Genomic DNA, 21,392 nt, shown 5'->3' on the forward strand with positions numbered 1-21,392 from the left:
ATGAGGTGGAGTGTGAGGGGAATGAGACGTCCCTGTGGAGCTGCTCTTCTTCAGGCTGGGGAAAACATGACTGTAATCACAAGGAGGATGTAGGAGTCCTGTGCTCAGGTAAACATGCTGCTAAATTGTTTACACTGAAATATAGGTTTATAAGTTGTACACATTTCAAAATTCAAGTTCCCATAATGTTCAAATTTTTTCAAATTTGTTATTTTAAAATTGACATTTGTTATGTAGAGTATAAAGAGATCAGGTTAACTGAGGGCTGTGACGGGAATGTGGAGGTTTTCTACAATGGATCCTGGGGTAATGTGTGTTTAAACCAGATGAACAGAGACACAGTGAGTCTGATCTGTCAAGAGCTGAACTGTGGAAGATCTGGTGTTTTGTCTGATTCTACATCAAGAGTGAAATCAGCTCCTAACTGGCTGGATAAAGTTACATGTCGACCACATGATTCCTCTTTATGGCAGTGTCCATCTTCACACTGGGGACAGAATAACTGTGGTGACGATGAAGTGGCCAAAATCATCTGCTCAGGTAAAACATGACTTTTTTCATCTCTAAACAATACAATAGTTATCTTTTATTATTAGTGCTTAGAGAAGATGTGTGGAATACATTTAATAATAATTAAATTATTGTTACAGAACATGAGATCCCGGAGTCTCCTCGAAGCTCTCTGAAATGCTCCACATCTCCCCATCAGAGACAGTGTCCAGGTAAGTTCATTTAACTGAAACAACCATGAAAATTATGAATGTTGAAAGCAACCCCTGTTGAACAACCAGCACATGCTGGTTAGGTATGTTTTGAAGCAGGGCAGCTGGTTTAACCCTCTGGAGTCTAGGGGTATTTTTGGGGCCTGGAGAAGTTTTGTCATGCCCTGATATTTGTGCTTTTTTCAGTTTCTTACAAATATCTAAATGGGTCTAATCTCACTGTAAACAGCACAAAACTGGGCTATAATAATATGTGAAATGCATGCATGTACACGATTGTATTTTTGAGGAAAAAATTTTTATGTGTGGATAGTGAAAAACTAAAAATGTTAAATCACTTGAATAAGGCCATAAAACATATAAAGAACAATGGTTCCCAGGATTTTTGAGAACTGGAGCTTTGCTTAGAATTTTTCTTTCTAAATTATGTGAAAATCATTTTGTTTACTCACAGAAAACAATATATTGATTTACATTTTCAAAGACACTTTTTGTTGGTAAGAGTCATATGCGAATAGGCGTCAACTATCATGAATATCATTGTGATTTACACCTGAGAAGACAAAGGGCTGCATAATGAGCTGCATAATGAGCCTCTCAGTCAGCTGTGCCACTGTGAGGGAGGTGTTACAAGAAAAAATGTAGGGACAAAATAAATCTATATAATTTTATGTTTGTAGTTTATTAAGAATATATTTAATTATCCCACAACATAATTTAATATCCACTTGGGGAAGCAGTTAAACAGTTTATTAGACAAGCTGAGATGCAAGTAGCTACCATCAGATCATCAGGATGGAATTAGAGGTAGAGTTGAGTGTCATCAGCATAGCAGTTGTATGAAAAGCCATGTTTCTGAATGACATAACCTAATGATGCCATGCAGACAGAGAAGACAAGTGGTCCAAGAACTGAGCCCTGAGGCACCCCAGTAGTTAGATGATGTGAATAAGAAACAACCATGAAAATTATGAATGTTGAATGCAACCCCTGTTGAAAAAGACAGCACATGCTGGTTAGGTATGTTTTAAGCTGGTCCTTAGTGTGTCATGAGCTGATTAAAAGATGGTCATGAGCAGGAGCTAGTTGCTCAGGACCAGCATAGACCAGCACATGACCAGCTTTAACCAGCTGCCATGCTTCAAAACATATCTAACCAGCATGTGCTGTTTTTTTCAACAGGAGTTGCATTTCACATTCATAATTTTCATGGTTGTTTACCCTGTTTTCAGGGAAATAAGATAATGGTGTTTTAACATGAGAAACCAGCAGGATTTCATCTTGGAATATACAAAAGATCACACACACTCCTGTGCAGACGCTGCTGTTCAGACAGTACTCTGCTGATAATAAATGTATCTACTTTTTTGTTATGTGTATGTGTTTTAGATCAAGTTCCTCTCAGACTGAGTGGAGGTAAGGGCCGGTGCTCTGGGAGGCTGGAGGTGTATCATAACGCTGTGTGGGGCTCAGTCTGTGATGATCAGTGGGACATCAGCGATGCTCAGGTGGTCTGCAGGCAGCTGGGTTGTGGAGCAGCACTGAGGGCTGATGGGAATTCAGTCTTTGATGCTGGTGAAGGTGTTGTGTGGATGAACAGAGTCGAGTGCAGAGGGAATGAGATTCACCTGTGGGACTGTTCTCTCTCCCTGAAAAACCACACTGACTGCTCCCACAAAGAGCACGCTGGACTCACCTGTGAAGGTCACAACAAAATACTGAGAAATAATATTTATTTTTAGAGCATTTTAAAGTGTGTAATGTTGGTATATTGAGAACATAGCTTTGAATGTGCTTGTGCCTGTTTTGCCAGATTTTAAAGGTTTATCAATGTCCTCTACTCCTGCCACAACATCAGCTTCTCGTGCAGTTTCTCCTCCAGTGCGCTCAACATCAGTCTCTCCTCCACAAACTCTCTCCGTCCCCCCAGTGCTTGTGATTGTTCTGGGAGTTGTGCTCTTACTGCTCTTAGTGCCACTGCTTATACTGATTCAGCAGAACAGAGTGATGAGGAGAGGTAGGAGAGATCCAGAGACTGTCATATTGTGTCTTATTCAGTGTGTGATCAGTCATGTGTTGTGAACTGACAGCAGGTTTGTCTGTCTACACTCACAGCTCTCTCTAAGAGGAGACACAGGGTGAAGACTGAGGCCGTTTATGAGGAGATTCAGCACAGATCCACTAACAGACACAGTCTCTTCACTCAGAGGGGTGAGTAACTGTCATAGTATTAGATTTGTAGTTATCAACAGGATAATCACTTTATACAGAGGGATGAGTGGAATAAATCACAATGATTTATTTGTGGGACCTTGAGTGTGATTTGATTATAATATTGGTTATGAATGATCCAAAGGAAGTGGAGGTTTGGCAGATTTGAAAGATTTTTGATTGTGAACATCTGTCTGATGGTTCTACTCCATAACAGGAAGTGTCTTTTCTGGAGAACAGCATTCTGGGTATGAAGATGCTTATGAGCGTCTTTCAGGTTGGAGGACTTAAATATATTAATGTCACCCACTGATAAACTCTATGTACTGTGTGTAATGTGATTCATATATAATTAAAAACTTTCCAAAAATATTCACATTGCATGTGTACAGTAGCATGCACTGTACAAATGTTCTAGATCATCATTTTCAAAAAGTTTTTGATTACTGAAATTTTTTGGGAAAGATGTTTCATCAGCTGAACAATTAATATGTTGATCCACAATAGTACAATCCACTGTACACCATTAACTTCTGTCCCATCTTTTCCTTCTGTCCTGAATAATGTCTGCTCTCTCTGTTTTTTACTCATTTAGAAAAGCAACAAATCACATCAGAGAACTATGATGATGTAATCACTGTTGGACTGAGACATGCTACAGGTTTATGTATGTATGTGTGTGCTTATATATATATATATATATATATATATATATATATATATATATATATATATATATATATATATATATATATATATATATATGTGTGTGTGTTCATATTTTCGATATCCAAAGTGTTTATTTGATGCATTTAAATTTTCATTATTTTGTTGTAGATGACTTACCAGAAAACTATGATGATGTCGTCATCATACGACAGTTCTCCAATAATAAAGCAGGTGTGGGATTCAATTAAAAAACTTCTAGATACAGAGTTCTTTATTTATTTTTCTTCAATTTATTGTGCCAAATAAAGTAGTCCAGTGGTGTCCAAACCTGCTCCTGGAGGGTCAGTGTCCTGCAGAGTTTAGCTCCATCTCGTCCCAACACCCCTGTCTGGAAGTTTCTAGTGACTCTGAAGACCTTGATCAGCTGGTTCAGGTGTTTAATTGGGATCAGAACTAAACTCTGCAGGACTGAGGCCCTCCAGGAGCAGGATTGGTCACCCCTGATATATGTCTGTTTGTTCATGTAATTAATTATCACCACATTTATTATCAGAAGGGGTTCAGGAGGAGTATGATGATGTGAAGAATGTCAAAGAATATAAGAGTGACATGTTTGGTAAATTTTGAACACCTTCAGTTAGTCTTTGTAATCACTTTGTATGATCAATTCCTGTGGTTATAAAAGCTCATTTAAATTTACTGCTTGTTTTAGTGTTGTAGTTTTGTATCATGCATTGTAATGTATGTATCAATACATGAATCATTCTCTTGTTTTTCAATAACAGACTATGATGATGTGGAGGAGGATCCAGGAAAACAGACAGGAGCTGTTTAACTCAAACCTCCCACACAGCATCAGATCCTTTTAAAGCTTTTAAGATTTTAGCAATCTTACTATATGTTTCAGTCTAACAGTGTTTTGTTACATTCTGTGCTGAAATATACAATTAAAATTTTTGACAGAAAAAAATGCTTTGCTTTCATGACATTTTAAAAAGGTGCTTGACTTTTTCCAGACACTTTTACAAATCTTTTCTATTGTGTAGCCTTAGAAATTTGAGAGAACAAAAACCTGTTATTTTCTGACATTCAGTAACTTTGTATAAACATAATTGTGTCGAGTTCAGATCGTTCATCATTCAGCTACCACCCATCATTAATGGATAACAATATCTTCAACTTAATAATATCATAATATGAAATATCAAAATATTATTCACTGATGGTTCACTGTTAATATTTTGTTAAATGGCATTAGAATGTTACGGGGACCGAGAGCTCAATGCGCTGCAACTTCAGAAAACACATGCAAATAGAAAAAGCACCAGCAAATAAAGAAAACATCTTCATCAGTCTGAGATCACATGTGCTGAAAATACTCACAACACAACCAAATAAAGAAACAGACCACAAGAAAATTACTTTAACTAAACGAAAATGTACGTTTTCTTTTTTTTTCTTTTTATTTTTTATTATTACCATTTGTTACCACAGTTGTACAAATACCATGGTTAAACTATGGTATATAGTAAATCTATGGTTCATTTGTGCATGGGTACCATGGTTTAATTATAGTAGCAGACATGAGCATAATCTTTCTTTAAAAAATCATTTAATAACTTTTTTTTCTTTTCTTTTCTTTTTTAACTGATTCATTCGTTCTTTAATTAACCAGGATAAAAACTCATTGAGATTAAAATCTCTTACAACAGTGACCTGGCCGAAAACGCAGAAACAAATAACAGAAATATACAAGTTTACATCAAAAACAAAAAAAAACACAAATCAAAGATCACAACAATGAATTTACTGAAAAGGAAAGCATGTTGTTCACTTTCAGAACTTGTCAGAAACACATGACATGAATACTTGCTCACGACATCACAAAAAGTGAAACCACCACTCCACCATATTGCTTTTTAGCATTTTGTTTTTTTAGCATTTTTTTATTTATTTATTTTTTATTAACAATATCAGAAAGAAACTGATAAACATTAGAACAAAAACATAAACATGAGGGGATACAATAACAATTAAAAGGTAATTAAATAAATGGTTTAATGTTAAGGCATCACGCTTTGTGAATGTGGAATTTTCCCATCATACAAATAAAGTCCAGGACATCCTCTAGCTCTCTATTATCAGAAACCACAGAATGAAAGAGAACCTTAACTGCTGAAATGTTACATAGACGAAAGAATACAAGACGTAAAGATGCTGAGATCTGAAGCCAGAATTGTTTAGTATAAGGACAGAAAAAGAATAAATGTGAAAGAGATTCTTCCTCTTCTTGGCAAAAAGAACAGAGCGGAGAAAGATTTTATATAAATTTACTTAAATGTTTCTTGAAGTGGTAATAATGATGAATCATTTTAAAATAACTTATTTTATTTTATTATTAAAACAAAATTGGTTTGGGACTGCCTATAATTTCTGAAAATTAACATTTGGATAAAGAGTCAACCACTTTCCATGAGCTTTAAAAGATTATTAGCAGTAACAAAGTTTCTCACAAATAAGCTTGTAAACGTATTATCCATAATATTAACGCCTTTAATAAATTATCTAGTGATAATTAAACTAAAATTACAATATATTTTCAATATATTTAAATAAAAATTCATTTTTAAATTAAAAATTATTAAAAATTAACAACTTAGCAGGAATGGAATTTTTGAGAATAGTATAGTCCCATTTTGAAGCATTTATCCCATATTTATTAATAAAATCAACATAAGCATGCTTTGCTCTAGTATTCTCACACATTAGAAAATCATGCAGTGAGAAAAGAAACAAGAAAACTTCACCTAACAATACACAATATTTATCTCTGAAATCTCACTATACATTCTTACAATGCAGATGTCCTAAGCCTATAAATGATTGTTTAATGTTGGTCATTCCCCCTGCTTATTAGGCAAGGCAAGGCAATGCAAGTTGAAAATATAGTGAAAAAAAAACAGTGAAAATATAGTGCAATCAGTTCAGACATTGCACAGTGCTCATTCAATAAATGCACAGCTAAACACATGGGTTTTGAGTCTAGACTTAAATGTGACTAGTGTTGTAGCACATCTGATCTCTTCTGGAAGCTGATTCCAACTGCGGGCAGCATAGTAACTTATAAAAAATAAAAAAATGACATTCATATTCATTACAGTAGCGAATATTTGAACGAGAAATCTCAGCATATGTATTACAAATGTAAAGTGTTCATTCTGAAATCTGAATATGATGTATGCTTTGTAATGTATGCGCCGTGTTATTCACTGTGCTTATGTGATTATGTCGTTGTAAATTTGTTTTTATTAGTACAGTAGGACAACTGCAAATGTTTAAAAAAATATTTTGGTAACAGTATGCAATTTGAAGCACTTAATGATTTACACATGCTTAAATTAATAATAACATAAAAACATTTTACTCCTATGGAAACTGTAGATCAGTAAAATGCCATGGAATTTGTACAGTCTTGAAGAGTTTGAAATAAATGTTGCTCAGTCAGGAAATAACATACATATCATTTATTCAGAGAAATAATGCTGACTTTGTAGAGACTTTAAAGACCTGAAGCTTTAGTGAGGTTGGTGTGTGGCAGTATCTCTGTGCTGCTGAGTGAAGGTTCATCATGACGGTCAGTGAGGAACACTGTGTGATGATGACTCTGCAGCTCTGTTATTATATGATCGGTTTCTTGTATATTGTCTAGCTTTTTATTTATTTTTCACACTGTAGGCTACAGATAAAAAAAAAACAACAACAAAAAATTCACTTTATCAGTGTAATGTTACATTTCAGAGCTCACGCTAAACAATGATGATATCATTATTAATGGACAGCACTGAACAAGTTACACAGAACTGCATTAAATATTCATATTTTATGTGTATTAGTTTAATGGTAACTGTGTATATATATCAAGGGTTCTATAGTCTTCATAGCCGGCGCCAGCGCAGCACTGGTTTTCATTTTAAGAACAACTTGAACAGCAGCAAACAATAACAATGCAGCGAAATAATTAACAAATTACGATCATCTAGCCCTCTATTTAACATGAAAAAAATAAATAAATCAAAGCTTACTCAGTATTAGTGTTGTGCTGCTTTCTTGGTTGCAATTAAACAAGTGAGTAACAATTAAAATGCCACTTTGTGAAACACTGTGCTAAATTGTTGCTATAATAGCATCATATTAATTCTAGAAAGCCTATGCATTTGGCAACTATATATTTTTTTATAAAGAATTATATTTCATAATTAAAATCTATTTTCACACTCATCTTGGGTGAGGTGCGACCATCGGCGTGTGTTTGCTTTTGACATTGGTGGGGACATAAACCCAATTACTTACTTTATTGATTCTCTCAAATCCAAATTCATAAAGTTTGCATTCTATTTGCTTTTTTTATATCAATATTGTATGTTTAATGGAAAGTTTAAAACAAGTTAGATAAAAAAAGTTATCTAAAAAGTAGTAAGAACACATTACCTAAAATGAATTACGCTATAACTACAGTTTTCATCATGTAATCTGTAATCAGTAATGGACTACAAGTAATAATTGATGACGGACCATTGAATTATTTAAAAATAATGTACACCCCAGATAGTTACAACGTGAAGTGCTTTTTTGTATTGTTAGTGTTTAAAGAAAATAACAATAATCCAAAAATAATTATCATACAAAGAAAAATCACGTAATACATTCTGAAAAATTAAAGCATTAATATTACTCCAAAAGGATTGAAAGGACAATCCCAAAACAAATGGCTTCTAGTTTTAGGCAAAAATTTTACAAAAAGAGCAGGATTTCCAATGAGATTGGAAGACATGTTCAATTATTTTCTGGAAACTGTAAATTAGTATTTCAAAACAAAATCTGAGTGATTGAATAAATTATTGTTATGAACTAACTGGGTTCAGATAAAGTGATTCTCAATACTCTGTTAATAAATACTCTGTCAATACTCCTTACTCTGTTCTCAACAAATATGTCAGTATTTGTATAATTGCATTTTTTTAACACATTTATTTTTAATTTATATATACGTTTATTTTCATATTTTTCTTTTATTTATATATGTATTTGTCAATATTTATATATTGTTTTCACATTTAGTCAAATGTGGCATAAATGCATATATAATTAATACATACACACTAAAAAATCCTGGGTTATTTTTTCTACCCAAGTGCAGGGTTGAGCCATTTGGGTAAATTTTTTGGGTTATTTTCTCAGTCTTGGGTAGTTTTTGGGTAGTTCTATGTAACCCAACCGCTGGGTTATTTTCTGGGTCGTTTTCACTGAGAGCTGAATCAATGCACCCCCTCCCCCACTCGGACGCAATAACCCAGCTCACTGGGTCAAATCAACTCCGCGTAGGATCCAGTGTTGCCAACTTAGCGGATTTGTCGCTAGATTTAGCGACTTTTCAAACCCCCATAGCGACTTTTTTCCAAAAAAGCGACTAGCGACAAATCTAGCGACTTTTTTTTGACAGACCTTATTTATTCTCTGAGACTCTCCAGTACTGCCGAACGAGCACAAGCGCTCGCGCTCTCTCTCTCTCTCTCTCTCTCTCTCTCTCTCTCTCTCTCTCTCTCTCTCTCTCTCTCTCTCTCTCTCTCTCCCCCCCCACAGGCAGCGCGCGCACACGCATCTCTATCTGCCCTGTTCAGCGAGCAGAGAGGAGCAGCACTTTCAGTTAAAAAAAGATATTCTGTTGCTTCAAACTCTATTTTACATACAAGTACAGTCGAAATCACAGTTCAACCATTGTCTTAATCTTATGTGTATGTTATTTCATAGTCGTGAATAGGATTTTAGTGCACAGATTAACATCTTTGAGAGCTGGTATGTAGTCTTAATGGACCGCGTTTCAGTCATTATAATATTAATTCCGTTGTCTGACAACAGAAACATTAAAATATAATAATAAAAAACGTTTTATTGAGAATTTTTGCAGCATTAAAATGCAGTACATGAGCACAGAAAGGGCGAGATAATATGACGCACCTACGTCATGAATATGGTAATTACCATATGACGTCATCTAGCGACATTTAGCGACTTTTCAGGCAGGGTTTAGCTACTTTCCATTGAAAGAAGTTGGCAACACTGGTAGGATCAGCGCAGCGCGGGCTGACTGAATTCGAGGTGGAGGTGGATGCCACACACACGCTGTAATATTTGGAGAAATAAGGTTCGTATCAATACATTTATACATTTGACATGTATTTTTAAACATATTTACACACATAACATAATAATGAGCGAACGAGCGATAAAAAGGCAAAGAAATGTGCGACAACAAGTCACGTTTACATGACATTAAATGCACCGCCAGATTCGCTCGTTTTGGTTTGCTGGTAATGCCTGCTGGATAGTAAATACGTTTTCTTCAGTTTTTATGTGTTAAACGACCCTTTTGTCAAAGTCTTACGTTTCTTCTTAACTGTTAAATGACATAATTTACTTCAAAGTCCATTAAGTCAATTAATTTCAATGCCACGAGATCAATGTGATGTAAACGTGCATTCCTTGCCTTGCCCATCCCCCATCTTTCTGCATGCAGTGCTAAGTCAAAACAACCCAATTTTTGGGTCATCTGTCGCGGGCATATTTTGGATCGTTACAGGAGAAATTATTTTAAAAACAAACTGACTTCAGCCTTTTTTTCTGGTGAAATAAATGTTTGTATTGGTCTTTGTATCATTGAATCGTTACCGATTGGCAAAAATGTCCCATTCTGATTTTAAAATATCACTTAACGTTATATGATAGATCATAAAGCATCCTGCATTTGCAAGCACCAGAGATAAGGTTAGCTATTTTTTTTCTGATGCGTTTCGGGTTTTTTTTTTCACAATAAAAATAAATTTCTAATCATTTATTCATTTAATAAATGTATTATTATTCGAAATCCAGGTAAGTGTCAATTAATCTTGGACTAAAATATATAGTTTTTTTCCCACAGACCCGCTCTTGACTGTCCGTGGTGGCAAATCCACAGCCTTTCGCTGGAGGTGACACTTTTATCTCATCTAATTTGAATGATTGCCATACATTGATCATAATAAAATTACCATAAACCATTAAAAACAGCTGTTACTATTATTAAAAAGATCCGGTAAAGTTATTAGGGTTATACCCGTTTAGTTAAAGGGTTAACGTTACTTCACCCAATAATCAAAATTATGTCATTAATAAGTCACCCTCATGTTGTTCCAAACCTGTGAGACCGTGAAGATGAACAGAGGTCTTACTGGTTTGGAACGACTTGTGAGCAAATTATGAGCAAAGTGAAATGTATGAGCAGTATAATTCAGGAATCAGTTTGCATGGAGTTTAGAAACATCCAGGATTTACTAGTTAAAGTGTTGAAAAGCTCTGAAGAGTATTTCTGTTTTTATGGAAACTAATCCTTTTACATGTAAAAAATGTTCATAAGCCTCTATTTGATTAACAGCATTGTTATTTCTTTGTCCAGTAGAATCAACCGTATCTGAAGAGAGAGCTGAGGAAATTAAACAATGGCTGAGAAACAACACACAGCCCATCAGCCAGGTGGAACAGTACATCTGAAAAATATTTGAGGTCCTCCACGAGTTTCCTCGGCTAACTACCTCAGGCATGGTATGTTAACATAATGTCTTTGTCATATGGTAACATGAGTTATATTAAGTCTTTTTTGAGAAGTTTTTTTTTTTGTAATTTTTGCTTTTAGATTGCACAGGACTTTCACATTTTACATCAAAATGAAGCCCCAAAACTGTTTGAAAAATGGCTGGTATACTGACAGGATCTTGCTTTTTGTGAGCGAGAAGCAAAGCTTTCATGTACAGCTGAAGAAATGACAGAAGGTTAAAATGTTTCTACAATATTTTGATATTATGGGCCAGATTTACTAATAGCTTGCACCATAGTACTGTCAGGATTACTAAAGAAATGCAGTGATGAACTAACATTACTGCATATTTGTGGTAGTTTATATATTTTAACCCATTTTTGTGCTTGGCAATAATGCTGCTAGGAAATGCAGGATATGTTGGTCATTATGTGTCTGTGTTTTTTTTTTATTTGCATATTGTCAGTGGATCAACAGCACAACTTTACACTTCAGTCTACACTTTTATGGGATTTTGGACTCACGCTAATTTGACCTGTTTAGTAAATCTGGCCTTATATTCTCAATGACAACTCGCTACTGTTTTTACTAGTGTTGATGAATGTAATATTATTTTCCTACAGATGCAAAGGGAAATCTTGCACTAAAGCTGTTACCTGTTTTGCTTCTACCTCCACCCTACAAAATTGGCAGAAAAACAGTCCGACCCAGCAATGATGAAAGCAAAAAAGCTTTCATTGACATTCAGCCTGTAAGTACGACTTACAGAAATTTACTTCAATCATTTAATGACTTCACCAGGTTGAATACACTACCATTCAAAAGTTTGGGATCGGTATGATTTTTTAAATGTTTTTAAATTAAGTCTCTTCTGCTTACAAAGGCATTTATTTGATCCAAATACAGCAAAAATAGTAATGTTGTGAAATATTGTTACAATAAATTAATATTTGCTATTGATTGAATAAACAGTTTCGAATGAATCCCCAACCCACCACCCATACCAACACCCCTGACACTCCCATTCTGTTTCACCTTTATTCATTTGCATTATCTGTCCTTTAGGTTGGAACAAATATGGAGTACCTCCAGCAGGCTGAAGCATCAAGACCTTACCCTTATGTCCTGTAACTTGAAAATGGACACATTGCGTCGCGGGCATTTGTCATCCTCGCAGGAGAAGCTTTGGAACAAAGCACTATTGTTTAAGGGGAAGTCGTGGCCTAATGGTTAGAGAGTTGGACTCGCAATTTAAGGGTTGTTTGTTCGAGTCTCGGGCCGACAGGAATTGTAGGTAAGGGGAGTGCATGTACAGTTCTCTCTCCACCTTCAATACACGACTTAGGTGCCCTTGAGCAAGGCATCGAACCCCCAACTGCTCCCCGGGCGCCGCAGCATAAATGGCTGCCCACTGCTCCGGGTGTGTGTTCACAGTGTGTTTGTGTGTGTGTTCACTGCTGTGTGTGTGTGCACTTGGGATGGGTTAAATGCAGAGCGTGAATTCTGAGTATGGGTCACCATACTTGGCTGAATGTCACATCACTTTCACTTCACTTCATTGGGACAGTAAATGTATGTTTCAAATCGTTTTATGTTTTTGATGTAAACTAACCGAAACATTGTTTCTATATTAGGGAGTTTATTCATAATATTTTTGAGTTGGAGGGAAGTGAATCCCCAACAGTGAGATTTTTGCACTGGGCACTACATTCTTGCAAGTAGATTATAAGAGGTTCTTTGAACAAACAGTGGTTCAAGAACACGAGGTAGCATTTTAGTTTAAGTTTTATTTGCACATGAGATTTTTGTTCTGTTTTTTTTTGTATAAACAACTGTTTTATTGCTTGAGGAAGAGTATTACTTTATGCGTACTGATGATTATCAATTACATTTTTATGTAGAAATATTTTACTGCCAATACGTATGTATTTCATAGATTTATTTTTGTGTTCATTTTGTAGACTTAAAACAACAGGTCCATAATGTAGACTTAAAACAAATGTGCTTTGTAACAAACAGTTCTTGAGGTAAAGAATTTTATGTGCTTATGGATTATTTAAAAATAAGTATTTATTTGTATATTTTAAAAAAAAACCTTGAGGTTTTTTGGACTTAATGAATTTCATAAGCATATGGATTAAAAATAATATGAATTATTTTTTAAATGTATTACTAAACCTTGTGGTTCTTTGGAGTTTATGAATTCAAATGTTTTTTTCTAAACATTTACAGTTTAGAAAAGTTACAGAGGCAAACCATAAAAATGAAAGAAATTGTTTTAAATACTGTTTATAAATGGAATTTTATTTTTTTAGTTTTGTATGATCTCTTGAATTTTTGGTTGAGGTAAAGTGTAATTACAAAGTGTAATATGCTGAAAGAAAAATAAAGATAATACAATGTTGTCCTGTTTGTTTATTATGTGGTATATTTAATGTTAAAAGGAATAAAAATTCCTTTGAAAATATAACCCATTTATGAAATCAAATTAACCCATTATTTTTGTAAAAATAACCAATTTTTGGGTAGAAAAAACAACCCATTTGCTGGGTTAAAATTAATAACCCAACTTCTTGGGTTAGTTTAACCCCATATGGGTTCTGTCCTATATTTACCCCGCAGTTGTGTTAAAAACAACCCAATTTGGGTTGTTTTTAACCCAGTGTTTTTTAGAGTGTACATGTTGAAATATTTTTTTTTTCTATTATTATTCTGGCAACTATGGCATTTCACATAATAGAGGCTGTCCTGTAATACTTTCACTGGTGAGAAGTTCCTCATGCAGCAACACAGAGACAAGACTCTTGTCTGCTCCTCTTTACAATAAGAAGTGTTTTGCTGCCATCTGCTGGACAAATGCAGCAGCGCAGTATTAAACCCACATGATTCCTGCTCTTTTTTTATTCTCAGTTATGATACCTAATGAAATTAGATATTTTTTATATTAAATTAAATATTATAAAATTAGCTTTAACAACAATATAGTTTATACTATGGTGTAATAATTTTTTCTTAATTTTTCCTTGGTAAGAATAAAAGAACAACTGAATAAAATCCATTAATTCATTAAATTAGTCATGAGAAATTGGTTCTAGTAAGTTTGTGTAAGTGTTTGAAGTGTTCAGACTTACAGAAGTCAGTGATCAGAGCTTGTGTCTGCTGTGTTCAGGTTCAGGTTTGATGCTGAATATAAGCTGCAGTGTTTCTGTATCAATCTGCTTTAAGTTTAGTGTGACTTTTTCTCCACACTGACTTCTGACTGTCACGAGTCTGTCCTCAGTGAAGTGTCTCTTCACGCTGGAGGAGGAGTCCCGCTCATCAGCGCTCACACTTTATTGATATATATGGAGAAAATCAAAATGCTGCTTTCTGATTTGTCACTGATTGTGTTTGATGATTTCCTCTGTTGTGTCTAATAAGGGAACAGTGAGTGTCATTGGCAGCTGTGAGTCTCTCTCTCTCTTTAGGGGGCTGACAGGAGCCAGTTTCTTCAGTGTGTTTGAGGAGCAGACGAGAAACTTGTGCTGTGCTCTGAGTTGATGAAGTAGTGTGTGTCGAGCTGAAGGAGAAGATGGAGAACTGTCTGATGCTCATGTTTCTGTGTTATATGATAAAACTCATCACCTCTGGTAGGTACATACTCAGAGTCAAGAGCTAATCTATTCTTTAAAATGAGCTGAAATAATTTACATGTAATGTTACACTTTACTACATACTATGTTTGGTATGTTTACTGATTCTCTCTCATGTGTAGACAGTGTGAATGTGAGGTTGGTGAATGGCAATAATCCCTGTGCTGGTCGAGTGGAGGTTCTTCACAGAGGTCAGTGGGGAACAGTGTGTCATCATTTGTGGGATATGACTGATGCTGCAGTGGTGTGTAGAGAGCTGGACTGTGGGACGGCTTTAAAAGCAACATACAACGCTCACTTTGGACAAGGATCAGGACCGATTTCAATGGGTTTTGTAGAATGTAGGGGATCAGAGACTGCACTGAAAAACTGCCGTTCAGACAGTGAGAGTCCACAGCAGTACTGTAATCATGATGAAGATGCTGGTGTTGTTTGTTCAGGTAAACAGCTCCAAACCTCAGTCTGTTATTTCATCACTATCTTTCATAATTCACACTCAATCAATAATTATGCTGGTGTTTACAAACATCACTATCAATCTTATGAAAAAGGCAGTCTGCTTAAATTTTGTTCATAATAATATATTAATCCTAATTCCTTATTATCTTTCATTAAACTATGATGAAGAGAATCAAGATTAAATATGTCATGTCTTTTGTATATTCAGACAGTCTGATCTGACAATCTTATTTAAATTGTTCATTTAATGAAGATTATCAAATCACAGATGAAAGATAAAATGACATATCTACGGTGAGCGGGAGGGACATGTTCGTAGTTTTGTCGTGTTCACGAGATCATTCTGTCGAGATTAACGACATTCTTATGTTTACGAGTTTAATGTGTAAACAACTCTGTGTGACCATAGCAACCTGGGATTATGAGAAATGGATAAAACGACGGGCCGTTTAATTATTACAAAAAGTCATCAGTTATTCCTCATATTGTAAACGCCTGACAATTATACCAATAAAGGTATACATTTATTATTGTATTTGTGATCGTATGTGACATGTTGTGTTTTGCATTCATAAATGAAACTACGCAAATAATCCATTCATCAACGGACATGTATAGGTAGGTGTCACGCTGTCAGTCTCTGTTTTCCTGGGTGTCCACTAGTGAGCTCACTTCTCCTTAGGCACTTCACCATAGGCACTTTAATTCCTCTAGTCTGGTCCTGTCTTCACAGTAATTGCACTCCAGGTAATCGCACAGGTGCTGGCAATCTATTATCATTAGTCTCCTTAAAAATACCTGTCTTTCCATGTTGTTTGTATAGAGTCCTTACCCTACGTGTACTAATATTCTCGTCTCCCGAGACTTACCCTTGCCTTCTCGTCCTCTGAGTTACCTGTCCGTTCCATCCGGTTCCGTCTTTGTTTGTCTCCTTGGACTGTTTATGTTGGATTACCCTTTTTTTCAAATAAATGTACCTGCTATTGGATCTCTCCCTCTCTTCGTGTTTTCCTGGTGCACGATCGTCACAATAGTCTAATTATAGTTTATTAATTAGCCAAGAAATTATATATATATATTTGTTAAATTAAACCTTTAAACTGCTCTTCCATTAAACATTTCCGTAATTCCTAGAGCATATGTCAGGCATTTACAGTAGGCTATTATTTACAAAACGAATGTGAAGGGAAAATAAATCAAATACATAATGAATAATAATAATTTTATTATTTGAAAAAGATGATCAGTTAATGGATTTAGAAGACTGGGATGGATAAAAATGATTTCTTGTAAGCCGATTTTATTTTATGTACTTCATTACCTCATTTAACATTTATTCATTATAGGCTACAGTCCGATAGGCCTGTGGTATATATAATAATTTAATAATTTAATAATTTACATATTAATAAATGTAATATTTTCTTAATTCAAATTAAAATATTAATAAATCCTTCTCTGATAATTCAGATTTACACAGGTTTGTTTATGCAAACAACCCTGGCCATATAAAATTAAATTAAGTGAATTTATTACATTCATACATTTGACAAAAAATTTCATTGATATCATCAATGTCATCGTTTTCTCTAGTCCTCCAGCTGAGTAGAGATGTTTCATTAATAATCTCTTTTTATATTTCAACATCTCAGAAAAAGGAGTTCGACTTGTGGACGGGCTTCACCTGTGCTCTGGGAGAGTGGAGGTGATTTTTGGGAACACATGGTACACAGTGTGTGACGCTGTCTTTGACCAGCAGGATGCAGAGGTTGTGTGTAAACAGCTGGACTGTGGGGCTCCTGTACAGGTGCTGGGAGCAGCTGCTTTTGGTAAAGGAAAAGGCCGTGTTTGGTCAGAAGAGATTCAGTGCAGAGGAAGTGAATCTCAGATAGACGTCTGTTCACGATCATCTTCACAGAAATACAACTGTTCTCATGACAGTGATGTGGGAGTGATCTGTTCTGGTTGAGTATTAACATTTGTCATCTCTTTAGATAAATTACATACACATGTAATACACTGCTGTTGTTTTGTTCAATTATTTTAACTCTAGTTTCATACTGTTTGAAAGAGCTGTCAGTTGTTTGTCCAGGTTACACAGATCTCAGGCTGGTGAATGGTTCAGACTCTTGTTCTGGAAGAGTGGAGCTTCAGTATCTCGATAAATGGGGCACAGTGTGTGATGCATGCTGGGATATGAGAGCTGCCAGTGTCCTCTGTAGACAGCTGAATTGTGGGATTGCTGTATCTGTTGTGGGATCAGACTGGTTTGGAGAGGGAGTTAATGCAACCTGGGCTGATGTGTTTGATTGTGACGGGAATGAAACAAAACTCTCAGAATGTTCCATCTCTTCATGGAGTCGAGCTGAATGTTCTCACAGACGAGATGTTGGAGTCATCTGCTCTAGTGAGCACATTCACACCACACTGAACTCATGAGTTTCAGACTAAAACTACACATTTGAACAAAGGTAGCATATTTTATATAAATATTGAATGACAAATAAATACTCTCTCCAGAAAGTAAAGCTCATCTGGAGAACTGCAGCTCTTCACAAACTCTCAACTGCAGCATCACACAACATCTGTCAGTAAAGAACACTGGTGAGAAAATCAACATCTGGACAGATTCTTCAGTTATTAGTGACCAGAAATATGTATGTACAATCACTGTTTTTCTGTCTCTGAATATCAGGTCGTGGGTCCATCAGGCTGGTGGGTTCTGGGGGAGACTGTGCAGGGAGGCTGGAGGTTTTTCACAGCGGCTCATGGGGGACAGTGTGTGATGACTCCTGGGATATTAAAGATGCCCATGTGGTGTGCAGACAGCTGCAGTGTGGAGTGGCCCTCAGTAACCAGCAGGTACCAGCCTGGTTTGGTCCTGGTTCTGGACACATATGGCTGGATGAGGTGGAGTGTGAGGGGAATGAGACGTCCCTGTGGAGCTGCTCTTCTTCAGGCTGGGGAAAACATGACTGTAATCACAAGGAGGATGTAGGAGTCGTGTGCTCAGGTAGACATTCTGATGATTTTTTTTTCCATTAAAATGAATATAACATTTATAGTATATTAATTTGTCCACAGTGCCCTTTGTTTTCAATTTTTAGTTTTTTCTTTTAGTGGTATTTTTGCATTTCTATCTAGAGTTTAAAGAGATCAGGTTAACTGAGGGCTGTGAAGGGAACATGGAAGTTTTCTACAATGGATCCTGGGGTAATGTGTGCTGGAACCAGATGGACAGAGACACAGTGAGTCTGATCTGTCAAGAGCTGAACTGTGGAAGATCTGGTGTTTTGTCTGATTCTACATCAAGAGTGAAATCCGCTCCTAACTGGCTGGATAAAGTTACATGTCGACCACATGATTCCTCTTTATGGCAGTGTCAGTCTTCACTCTGGGGACAGAATAACTGTGTTGGAGATGAAGTGGCCAATATTACTTGCTCAGGTGAAATTATATTTTAATGATTTAATATGGTCTCAGTAGTCATATTTCTGCAAGACTAAACAGAGCAGATGGGAAGATTATTTGTGATTGTTTAATGTTTTATTTCAGTGGAGGAGAGTTATGAGTCTCCTCGGAGTCATCTGACATGTTCAGCATCTCCTCACCAGAGACAGTGTTCAAGTAAGTTTCCTGATTATTTATTTACATTATTTATAATACATTATTTAATGTTTCTTTGTGCAAGCCTGTATTTGCCTTTATTATATTATTATCTGTGCACTGGATTATTTGCTTTTAAAATCAGTTTTAAATATTTTATATGTTTAACCAACTCTTGTCTTCAGTTTCAGTGTGTGTTTTTGTTGAAAATGTTCTAAAGTTTGTACTAATGTGTGTTTTAGATCATGTTCCTCTCAGACTGAGTGGAGGTAAGGGCCGGTGCTCTGGGAGGCTGGAGGTGTATCATAACGCTGTGTGGGGCTCAGTCTGTGATGATCAGTGGGACATCAGTGATGCTCAGGTGGTCTGCAGGCAGCTGGGTTGTGGAGCAGCACTGAGGGCTGATGGGAATTCAGTCTTTGGTGCTGGTGAAGGTGTTGTGTGGATGAACAGAGTCGAGTGCAGAGGGAATGAGATTCACCTGTGGGACTGTCCTCTCTCCCTGAAAAACCACACTGACTGCTCCCACAAAGAGCACGCTGGACTCACCTGTGCAGGTCACAGAATTAGTTTTTTAGATCATTTTAGTGATTTGTGTATTTTAATCAATCAATTGCATGATTGTTAATGTGTTTGACAGATTTGCCAGATGTGTCAGTGTCCTCTACTCCTGCCATAACAACATCAGCTTCTCCTCCAGTGTCTCCTCCAGTGCGCTCAACATCAGTCTCTCCTCCACAAACTCTCTCCGTCCCCCCAGTGCTTGTGATTGTTCTGGGAGTTGTGCTCTTACTGCTCTTAGTGCCACTGCTTATACTGATTCAGCAGAACAGAGTGATGAGGAGAGGTAGGAGAGATCCAGAGACTGTCATATTGTGTCTTATTCAGTGTGTGATCAGTCATGTGTTGTGAACTGACAGCAGGTTTGTCTGTCTACACTCACAGCTCTCTCTAAGAGGAGACACAGGACGACGACTGAAGCCGTTTATGAGGAGATTCAGCGCAGACACAATCACTGCACTCAGAGGGGTGAGACATGAGCCATCAATCTCATTTAATAGCATTAATAAGAGTCTTTCAGACAGTTGATGTTCATCTATTATTAGTCCTGTTAAACCTCCGGCTTCAAACCCAATAATTCCTGACAGAAAACCACAGAGCTGCAGGTGCATGTTTATATGTGTGTGTGTGTGTGTGTGTGTGTGTGTGTGTGTGTGAGAGAGAGAGTATCTCTTCCTGTGAGTATTTTTAGATTGTCATAAGGAGGTGTTCATATGTTACACTAAGTGTAGGTGCAGGTGTGTGTGTGTCTATTTCTGGAACGCAATGAGGAATAGATTAATGTGAGGATACTTGTGGGTTTACTAACAGGTTGAAAAGGGATTTCTGCCTATGATTATTTTAAATTGTGAATAATTAATACTTCTGTTGTGTTCTTTATGATCAAAATATCATGAGAATTCAGTTTGTTTGTAAAGATGAACATGTTTCTGCTCTGCTTTTCTTTAACAGGGAGTCTCATCTCTGAAGAACTGCATTCCGGGTATGAAGATGCTGATGAGCTTCTCTCAGGTTCAAGAGATGATGCACATCTCACACATATTTATTCAAACCTTTTTCATTTAAAAAAAAATAAATATTTAAGTGAAGTGAACCAATTCTATTACATATTTGATTATTGATCCAATATTTTTTTAAATACTGCAGTTTGCTTGTATATTAAAAGTCTGTTCTCCTTTTTTAGCAAAAGAGTTCAAGACTGCATATTATGATGATGTCACTAATGACAGTGGCCTAAAAGGTCAGAGACATTTTAAACTCATCGTATGATTCATCACCAAATGATTAATAAATTCTCGATCTGCCAAAAGAACATATTTTGGTTTTGTATCCAAACATATTGTGTGTTGATGCAGAAGAGATGGTGAAGGAAATCACACCGGGATACTATGATGATGTCATCACTGATGGACTGAAACCAGATCGTGAGACAGGTGTCACTCTCTTACTCTACAACAGCATAGAATATACCTTATTTTAAAATATTACTGTACATTTAAGTTAGATTTTTTTACTGAATTAAATGAAAGTGAGACTGATGAATGTGTGAATTTGTAGAAGACACACCTGAGAGCTATGATGATGTCATGACAAGCGGACTAAACTCTGATATCAGAAAAGGTGTTTTACTCTTTTATCAGTTAAAATATATATATAATATTTTAAATCCAGTTTGTTACAGATATTTTAAATTACTCATATTCAATTTTGACACATATTTTTATGTGCAGTGGACACACCAGATAATTATGATGATGTCATCATTAATAGACGGATCTCTCAAGGGGAAACAGGTGAGATGCACAGAACTACATTTTTATGACCCTTTTCATGTTTACATGAGTATTAGATATTCGCTCCGTTTAATCAAGTCACTGAAAAGGGATCCTTTAAATGTGATAAAGT

At 36.0% G+C, this 21,392-nt stretch overlaps 1 protein-coding gene and 1 long non-coding RNA gene across 4 annotated transcripts in view; both read left to right on the forward strand.

Annotated features, from left to right (window-relative positions):
- LOC127956567 (uncharacterized) overlaps positions 1-21,392 on the forward strand; it is a 355,838-nt gene that overhangs the window by 287,912 nt on the left and 46,534 nt on the right. Inside the window, exon 25 of the mRNA XM_052554600.1 lies at positions 18,016-18,333. Within this exon, the coding sequence (XP_052410560.1) occupies positions 18,016-18,333 (318 nt within the window). The remainder of the gene's footprint in view (positions 1-18,015; positions 18,334-21,392) is intronic.
- Positions 8,993-13,838, forward strand: LOC127956368 (uncharacterized). 3 transcript variants are annotated; one of them, XR_008153533.1, is made up of 6 exons: positions 8,993-9,804; positions 10,579-10,627; positions 11,092-11,237; positions 11,329-11,464; positions 11,853-11,980; positions 12,295-13,838. It is a non-coding gene; the product is annotated as an uncharacterized LOC127956368 (long non-coding RNA). The 3 variants fall into 3 exon arrangements; XR_008153534.1 differs by having other exon boundaries at positions 11,095-11,237; XR_008153535.1 differs by lacking the exon at positions 11,329-11,464.

Source organism: Carassius gibelio, chromosome B4 (assembly GCF_023724105.1).
Source record: "Carassius gibelio isolate Cgi1373 ecotype wild population from Czech Republic chromosome B4, carGib1.2-hapl.c, whole genome shotgun sequence".
In the NCBI taxonomy this organism is placed as follows: Eukaryota; Metazoa; Chordata; class Actinopteri; order Cypriniformes; family Cyprinidae; genus Carassius; species Carassius gibelio.